The 9,925-nt window shown below is 43.0% G+C and overlaps 1 protein-coding gene across 8 annotated transcripts in view; it reads right to left on the bottom strand.

Moving 5' to 3' along the window:
* Positions 1–575: 575 nt before the first annotated feature.
* stau2 (staufen double-stranded RNA binding protein 2) overlaps positions 576–9,925 on the bottom strand; it is an 83,747-nt gene continuing 74,397 nt past the window's right edge. For 6 of the 8 annotated variants that reach the window (XM_080049894.1, XM_080049895.1, XM_080049898.1 and 3 more), the window contains 2 exons: positions 3,323–3,393; positions 576–2,111 (listed from right to left, as the gene is read on the bottom strand). In XM_080049894.1, the coding sequence (XP_079906020.1) occupies positions 2,018–2,111; positions 3,323–3,393 (165 nt within the window). In that variant the 3' untranslated portion in view covers positions 576–2,017. The remainder of the gene's footprint in view (positions 2,112–3,322; positions 3,394–9,925) is intronic. The other 2 variants (XM_080049897.1, XM_080049901.1) reach the window with 1 other exon arrangement.

Raw genomic sequence — 9,925 nt, 5'->3', positions numbered from 1 at the left:
GTTACATGTAATTCATGATCATCAGAGGAAAAGATAGATTGTTTCAGAAATATGTAAAAAGTTCCTCGTAGCCCTTGAAGTAAAATCTACAGCAGGGCTTTGTCTCAGGTGCTGAAAACTCATTGTTGACATTGGGAATAGCAGTTTCACAAAGCAATCTTAACTCAAGTTCTACTATCTTGCCTTTGCCAGAAATTTCTAAGACATTACATGACCAAAGTTCCATATTTTGGTCACGTAAAGACAACTGAGCAAAGTTTACCCAGTGATGAAGACTGTTAAATGTGGTTGAAAGCACAGGAACAAAGCCAGAACATGGACCTTGAGTTAACATATTTTGTCAAACTGCCTTTGGGGTGTCCGACAGATGTTGTTTGTGTATAGTTGTGAGACTGTTTATTCTCCAACACCTTTTCTTGAATGTGCTTTAAGCTCATGTCCTTGGACAATGTGGGAAAAAGTGGGATCTAACTGATAAACACTGCTAACTGGAGTGAGATGTTTTGTATACACCTGTTTGGAGAAGAAAAATAAAGACACAGAGAAATAGCAGTTTTTTCCCACATGAACTGAGGTGTTTTTACTGCATTTCAGTAACAGAAACAGCCATATTATCACACATTGCACTCACAGCGAAGAAGGAGACACATCCTCAATGTCAGTGATACAGAGTGATACGTAGTGGCCCTTCAGAGGTGAGAGAGCCTGCGAGTGTGACACAGGCTCCCTCCGCTCAGAAGGACGCACTCCAGAATGCAGGCATTAAAAGCACCCAGTTGATGCCTTGGCGGGTCAATACAACACACACAATGGGTGTAGATGTGATCGACAAAACTGTGTGTATGGGGGGGGGGGGGAGTTGGGTGGGGCGGGGATGATCTACTGACACAAAATCACTGGAAATGGAAGAGGACTTTTCATTCACTGGAGGACATGCAGTCACGCCCCGTACAAAACGTTCAAAGTTCACTGGCATTGGAGCATGTGCGCAAAGAAAAAGAAAAACTCGCCACTGTCAATGCAACTGCCCTCTTTTTCTGGATTAAAAAGAACAACCGTGGTGGCCGCCATTTGCCTCCGCTGTAGGTCAGGTGATGCTCCAGTGATGCTATGCCAGTGTGGGGGTCATGTTAAAACAGGAAAGTTAGACCCTTCAGGAAGTGAAGGTTAGTCCAACCTTCCCTCCTTGGGTGGTCAACACTTCTACTGATTACTGCTAATACCAGCTTTGTCCTTTTTGTCCACATGAAATAAAACTTTTGTGTTATTTTTTATTTTTTTTGGAATATGATACTCTTGCAAGTCATACACATCCATATATAGTTGAACTCTTTTTTTTTTACGTCAGCATACAAGGTAAGCTGGGTGACTATATATGAAGACAACAACTACAACTTTCACAGCACTGGCATTGGTTAATTTTAAATACAGTACTCAAGCATTGTTAGATTAATAAAATAACAAAAGAAAAAAAAAGAAAAGAAAATGGAAACATAATACCCCCGAAAATATCAGCTACTGTACGCAAGTTGGTTTCTCCCCTAAAAATGTTTCTTTTGTATTTCAATGACATGATGTACATATTTGTTTTTAACCATAGCAACAGATTGAACATTGATCCAAAGGGAAAGTTGTCTATAAAGTGTATCACTTTGGATTTCCCTTGATTTCATACAGTACCATGCATTTATCTCATTAGTTTGTATTTCATGTATTACGGTAATTTATTGTTTTGACCTCTACATTTTTTACTGAAATCATCAATAAACGTGTTAGGATAGCGTTGTCTTCACATAGACTCAGGTAATGGTGTTTTAGTCGGTCATTTCTCGGTGCACATCCACCTCTATTGCATGTTGACAGGTTTTGCAGGATACAGTGGCAATCGTGGGATGGGAGGTGGGTAAAGTTGGGGGGTATAGTGGGGACACTGTGGGTTGTAGGTTATGGGAGATCAGGTTGAAGGGTGGGCTGGGGGGGTTGTATGCCGAAAGGAGAGGTTCGGGGTTGTCAGCTCCTAGACGACAGCCTTTGAATCCTTGCAGACCTGAGTGGTGGTGCCTGAGTTAGTCTGTTTAATGTCCGTCCTCCCTCCCACATGGTTCGCTGGTCTGAAAAGACAAATAGGGTTGTGTTAGGGGGAAGGCTTTTTCGCCCAAGGACTCCAGCAAAGTTCTTCTAATGATCTGTCCTGCTGTTGGTAATTTGTCCTGTGTGTTCCTCAGGAGGATACAAGGATCCACTCTGTAATTCTTTTAAAATACGATAAGCGATTCTTGTACAAGACAATTTCCACAGAAACCGAAAGTGCTGACAGTTTTACTCTAAACACTTAGGAAGCCATTGACCTCACTCTGTTTCACAGCTGCAGCTCCTGTTGTGTTTGTGTTTTTAAATTAATACGTTTTGATCAGAAAGGAGTATTAAGATAGAAATACGTGTGTTGGGGCACAGAAGAAAAGAAAAAAAAGCATCTGTTTTCACATTGATAACTGCTGTCATCTGAAGCCTGATGACCAAAAATGTTTTGACAGCAAACTATGGGTGACTTAATGAGTTTTAAAGACCGTAGCGAGAATTTAGCAATTAACCGCTCAGGTGAAAGTGTAATCGCTGCCATATTTGGCCCTATTCTCCAATGGTGATGTAAACCAAGCTGCTGTAATGCTGCAGTTGTCTTTCCTCATTCTCTCTAATAGGAGAAAAGAGCCCATGCCAACATTTTCTTTTTCCCAGGGCACACCTACTATGAAAATACTCCAGATATGTTTGATTTCCTCCCAGGGTTTCCAAAAGCCCCCGCACAGCGCTGCCGTCCTTCCTCCTTCCTTCGTCGCCTCCCTTCCTCGTCGTGGAGGAGATAGGGCACGAGGGGAAGGGAGGAGAGGTGGAGAAAGCCCTGTTTTTTATGCCATGACTGAACCGCGGCGATGATAGCTATCATGCAAAGTATGGAGCACTGACAACAGTGCAAGTGCATGTAAATATATACGCCTACTGTTGCTTTCCTATGGAGGAAAAAATGTCTATAGCGGAAATGTTTGGACGTGTGTGTGGGTGGGGAGGGAGCCGATGATGGGCCAGCCTGCAGCGCTGAGATTTTTTTTGCAATAAGCCGGATTGGCGCACACACACACTTGCACGCATGCACGCGCACGCACGCACGCACATACACACACACACACACACACACACAGACACACACATCTGGCTCCTCATTAGACAAGCATCTGTCCATCCTAAACGGCCAATTGGTCGAACAGCAAGCGGCGAGTGAGCGCTCAGCGTCGGTCTGTGAGTTTGGAGGTGATCCGTGTCTTACCGTACCTTGATGGGGCCATCCACCGGGTCCAGTCCCTGCTCCGACAGCTGTTTCAAGGCACTTAGAGCAGCCTGAGAAGAGAGGGAACAACAGATGGTCGAGTGAGTGAGGGAGGGAGGAGGGAGGGAGGGAGGGAGGGAGGAAGAGAGGGAGATTGGGAGGGAGGAGAATGAGTGTCACCCTTCAGCTGCTTTTCAAATAACACTTACTCTGGGAAACCTGATGCCAGCAGGACACTTTCCCTTCGCCCTCTGTTGTCTTGGGCTCCTCTCCACTGACTGTTTATCTAGCGTTATTGGTTTAACATTTCCACTTTATGTTTTGGCTGCTCTGCATTTTCCTAAGTCATCCTGACTGAGTGACATCTGTGTTCTCGGTGACAAAGCTAAAACAAACAGCAGCAGGTAGGAAGCATCTTTAAATACTAAATGTAGCACAAAATGTAGAATAATTTAATATGTGGCCCAAACTAAATAACCACTTGTGAAAATAAACAAGTGTGTGTGTGTGTGTGTGTGTGCGTGTAACATTTGTATTGTTAATTGTATAGTGAATTAATCATGCCCAATTTGTGGTTGAAGGGGAAAGCTTTCCATGCAAAAGTCTCATACTTAAGAAAATGTATCCTTCATTCATCCCAGAGAGGGTAAATTAACATTGTTATCAAAGAAATAGTCTGAATGTAGCGTTTGCTACATTTAGTCCATATTCTCAACCAGCCATGTGTAGATAATATCTAATGCAATTTAATTAAAAAACTACACCCTATTAACATCTACGGGACTTCACACAATGAGCCTTGAATCTCTATCAAAAATGCCATGATTGCTCATTGCCTGCCTGCCTGTCTATGCCAGCTAGAGGGGCTGTTGGGGATCTGGGGATGGTCCGGCCTGCCATCATAACATATGGTGTAGAGAGAGGTATAGAGTAGACTGACTGACTTCAAATCGATAATCCAGGCCTGCAGCCATTCAGGTGAACCGAAATTGCCAAACACAATTAATGTCACACACCAAATAAAAAACACTTCTATGGACCACTTCCAGAAAAGAGCTGTTAATGAGTGACAAGATGAACCGGTCGATGTGATCCTAACCAGGTTGCTGGTCCGATCCTGACACGGATCCTTCCTCCATCCCCAAAGATTGGTTCCAGATGTGTTTGCCCTCTTTCTCTGTCTCTCAGTAGGATAGCTGGGGAATACGTCTCCCAACAGAACTGACACCCCCCACCAACCATCATGAGTGACCACTGTTCAAATTCTGTAGATGCTAACAGTTACTACACATACGCAGTATCTGTTTTTCCTACAGTGTTAGTCATGCTGTCTAACAAGGATTGAATTGTCCTTTAAAAAGCAACACCAGCTGTTGTAACTGTTTGTTTACCATAATTTGGTCAATGTAGGTGTCACTGGTTTCAATTTCTGGACAATTCCGCTGGTGAGTACTGATAAATGCTACTTTATATAAAAATTAACATTACAGTTGAAAAAGAAAAATTAACTACTAACTACTACTAAACTACTCTTTATTATTTCAGACACATCTGGCACTACAGTGGTCACTAGCCTGGATCCTTAACACTCCATTACTGGTTAATCAGAGAGAGTTGAGATAAGGCCTGCGTGGCTCTGCTCAGCAGATGAGTGAGATGTGATGACTGGCTGAGTTTCGCTCATTATGGAGCCTACCAACATCAATCTGTACTTTATCCTTTATCTTCCAGTATATCACACAATCTAAGTGGACAAATTAAATTGTCTTCACAAGAATAACTGAATGGGAAATAGAGACAGGGACGTCTCTGGGTGAATAACGATCAGTATTTAAGTAATGTGCAATGAAGGGAGACACTTATCATGGTTTAATCCTGAGAAAATATAAATCCGGCTGCACCGCAAATTAATGTGTCTCTATGGAATGAAATATGTGGAGGAGGATGTGAGACACTATTATCCGTGTGCTTGCACCTACAATTATTTCCAAAGCATTTAACTTCAGATTATGAGTAACATAAACCAGGAATCATAATTTATGAGCCATAGGTGCAAGGGTCAAAATCTGGTTTGCATCCATGAAATTGAGAGAGTGAGAGAGAAAAAGAACTAATGCTTACAGGTACTGAGATGCAACAACATTGAAGAACTGCTTTGAATAATGCATACCGTTCGGTTATTCATTTCTCCAGTGACTCAGAAACAAACTGGAGGCCCTCTAAGTCAGTAACAGACAATTTATGGTGCAATGTGTTTTTCCTCTGTGAAGATCTGATAGCTCGTGAGATTTAGAGCTTGAATATACTACCAGAGATTTAAGGTGACAACCTTGTAAAACATGACAGCTGAAGGAATGTTTGAATAATTACACTTTTTATAGACTATTATCCAGGCACTTTTGATATAATCATTCTTATATTCATGCAGTGTCATCTTACAATGCCCACATACACTGAAGCGGAAAAAGTGATTAAGAGATAAGAGGGAAACCCAACGTAGCCTGAATAATGTAGGACACATGATCAAGTCACCACCGATAAACAAGGGATATATATACAGCGTTTTACTCTGGTGGTGACCAATACATTGTAATCACAACCAACTTCCCCATTATTACCTTTTGTTTGTTGTATTTTATCGGTTTGGGACTTTTCTTTCCCTTTGTAAATAGCCATGGCCCATCTGTTGGAGGGTGGGGGGGCTGGTGACTGGAGATAAACAGCCATAAATCAGGGGCTTGGCGGTGGCAGTGCTGCTGATATACGACAGGCAGGCATGAGGCTGTGGCAGCCGATCCCTGAGCCCAGCAGTGCAGCGAAAGACACACAGCCTTAGACAAATATTGGGCCTATCTGTGGGAATGGCAGCCAGTGAAATCATTATTTTTCTAATGAGATAAGTTGGTCATTGTTAGAGGCAACCGTTGCACTGATGCATCACCACCAGAAGAGTATGTTTAGTCTATGGCCCTGACGTGTAAGGTGGAGGTGTTCCATCTTTGTCATGGAACAACGGGAGAGGTAGAGGCGGGTTGGGAGACAATGTGCAGACAGGGTGGATGCTCAGTCCTAATAGGAATGGAATGGAATAGTGGAAGCTTTTGAAATTGAAACTGAAAAGACAGTGTATTTGGTCATTAAGTGCTTTACCACATCTGAGGGCTGGGTTAGAAATCAATTTGTTTGTGTCCTCTTCATTCAAGGCAAAGCCTATTTATAAGTGTTTAAAGATGGGCCGCCAACTGCTGCTTGAAGTGGGTGTGAATGGCATTCAGAAAGTTAGAGAAATTGTTGAACGTACCTTCACCAATTCAGATGCTAGATAGGTGTCACAAGGGGGTTCCTGAAGCTGTCTGAGCGCTTCAGATGGAGTATAGGGGTAGCTTAAGGCCATGTTCAGATCAACAGCACGGTGCCAAATCAGCGCCTCATTCACTTCAATAAAACCACTGATTTGGCACAGCAGGGGTGCTGACACAGGGGGCTACAACAACAAAATTAAGGGTTTCTAGGCAAAAAAAAAGTGTGTACCTTTTGCCACAACAGAATTCATTGTCACCTGGAACACATTTTAGGTAAACAATGAGAAAACTACACCATTTTTTACCAGGTAATCATCAAGATGGGAACAAAAAGATTGTTGCAGTAATAACTTTCTATTCTCTCTACTCACATTTTAATTTAATTTCTAATTAGTTTCAACACTTTAAACTAAAAGCAGACTTTCTGGATTATCCACAGTGCCTATGACATTATGCCCATAACAACGTAGCCCCTTGAATTTGCTATGGAAAAGGTAGTGTAGTCACCCTTATCACACCCTCTTCACCTATCCTTTCCTCGCCACAACTCTTGATAACGAACCAGCACCCGCTATCAATCCAAGACTGGGAGCCAGCCTGAAGCGCCCCACAGCCACTAACCACATGGACTCATTCATCCATCTATCAAGCCCTCCCTAGTTCAAAGGCTTGGACAAACAGCGGTCAAATGTGAGTGACGGCATCTAAGGAGGATCTGCGACCGTGGCCGAGCTCCTGATGTGGAGTGACAAGGGCGGCTCATTTTTCTGGGCCTGCTGCGCTCTTAATGGCTTCCCCAACAGAGGCTTCGCTTCTGTCAGCGGCTTAGCCAAACAAAGGTCCAGTCCCCTAGGAGTCCCTGGTATCAGCCTGATGGATCTGATGGATCGTTGGATCACACTAACCCTGACAAATCAAACCCCTGTGTCAGCTCCCACTGCTGGACAGGTGTGTTCTAGAGAACCATTGAAGACATCTTGGGGATAGGAATCGCTCTGAGGAAAAACGGTGTACAAAAGATTAAGGGGAAGAGAAGAAATATTTGGTGGGAAAGAAAACAGAGAAAAGCAGGAAACTGAGGTTTCAATCTTTCAATCTCCATCACTTCACCCTCTGGCCCTGAGCAGTCATCAAAGACACCAGGGAGGTCCTAATGAGGTGAAGACCACCGGCTCATAATTCAGTCTCACATACTTGCATCTCTTTCTCTCCTCCTACTCTGAATCTTCAGAGTAGAAGAAGAAAGGGATATGTTAGTGTAGCTTGCATGTTCTCTTGGCTTCGTCAGAGCAGTGTCTGCGTCTGCTCTGCTGGAGGCCAGATGAAAGCACAGATAAAAGCTTAAGGTTTAACCCAATGGCCCGGTCTTAGAGGTACAGAGCGGTATCTTCCAATTTACCAGGGACATCCAGTCTCCCAGGTCTTTCACTTGCTCTGTGCAGTCCAGCTGGACTACTCAATACCCTTCTCTAATCTTAAATCCAGGCCAAGAGCATTTGTGGCAGCCTCCCATCTTTGCTTTGATCTTGCGTCGTTATCCAAGTTATGTGCACACTATCAGAATTTTTTTTCTCGAAACCAGTAAACCCTCAACAACTCTTCACGTGCACTAAAATAGATGCACATGGGTCATCTATAAAAACAAAAGCAGCAGGAGATAACAATTTAAAGGCCCAGTGGTGTGGTGTTAGGTGGTGTCATGCAGGTCTGGTCTACCCTACTTCTACTGTCAGTAGACAAACAATTCTAATCTTTCATCAGTTGTTGTGAAATTGTGTCTTCATTATGGCCTGACAGGGGAGCATCATTTACTGGAACGATATTAGGCGAGACGCACTTCAACCCTTTACCAAGTACCACTCCACCTGATATACACGAACCACAACATTGTTTCACTTCCACTTTCATAAACGTTTCTTTTTAGAACTCGAGACAATGCTGGGGTGGATAGGCCGTAACCCAAACTACTTGCTTTTGTTTACCCAATTAAAAAAATCACCCTTCATCCTCGTGCTACAATATCATGCTTGACGTCAGGTCTTAGTAATGCTTGAGAGATTCTGATTAACGTCGGGTGGCCGGTTCTGAGTTGCTGTGAGGCGGGGGGACTCTGATGAAGATGATCTAAGGGACTTTCACTAGACTAAACAATGACCAGGGTGGATTTCAAACCGGGTGTTTTACAGGAAGGATCTGGGAAGTTGGGGGAAAAATGAGTGCTCTGTTGTCAGGAAAGTTCTGAAGCTGGATATATTGTTCTGAATAGTGCTTGTTCTGTTTTCAAAAGGCCACATAAAACCTCGATAGAGCTGCCACTTTTTACACTCCCTCCTCAAAGCGCAAAGAAATATGAGATACCAGGGAAGAGAAAATCCCAGGCATCTTTTTGCCCTGTGTTCACCCTGTTGTCACTACCATGCAACCACATCACACTCATCTTTCCTTGACTTTCATAAAATAGTGATTTTCTTAATTTGGTATTATTTGATTTAGACATGCTTTTATTGCTATGGTTGGTCTTACTCCAGAGCAACTGCAACTATATAGCTCTGTGGCCAAACTTACTTGAGTCTTGACAGGAGCTTTTTCAGACAATAACCATAACCCGGAAGCTCCCTGCCCTCCAGATATATTCAAAGTAAAGTTGAAAAAGTATTCCATTGATTTTTGAAGGAGAAGCATGTTTACAGTTTACAGTAAATCAGCGGATTGATATGACAGGAAGCGATAGCCTAGAATCTAGAAAACAATGTCCATAGCAATAGTCTGTTACCCATAGAAATGGAGAATTATCCTTAATAGCGGTCATTATCTAGCAATAATGGGCCGTAGACTGACATGAATGACCAATCAGAACAGAGCATTTATCAGTGCTGTGTAATAAATTATTTGAAATGTTATCTATTGAAGATTTCTCTTCTCCTTTCTTCCTTCTGTCATCTACTCTCAAGCTTCTTCTCATCCCTTGGCTCTCGTTTCCTCTAAATTCTTTTCTCTTCCTTTCGCCAACATCAAAACCCTGGACAGGGATCACTGGAACATTCCCGGATAGCTCGTGGAGAACACCTGTGTGTGCATAAGTGTTGGCAGTGTATGCGCCTATTTGTTAATGCGGTGTGATATGTACATGGATTCTTGAGTAACTACAGAGAAAATGCATTCAGATCCTCTTACCAAATCTCCTCCTCACTCTCTCTCCAGATTTCACATCCTCTTTCACATCAGAGGCACTGATAAAAGAGGCAGTGTGTGCCTGGCAGTGGCCTAGCTGTAGCCTGACATGATGTTAATTCCTTTGAAG

Source organism: Ammodytes marinus (assembly GCF_949987685.1).
Source record: "Ammodytes marinus genome assembly, chromosome: 21".
NCBI lineage: Eukaryota > Metazoa > Chordata > Actinopteri > Uranoscopiformes > Ammodytidae > Ammodytes > Ammodytes marinus.
Note: the sequence above shows the minus strand (reverse complement) of the source record. Positions and strands in the feature narration are given on the sequence as shown.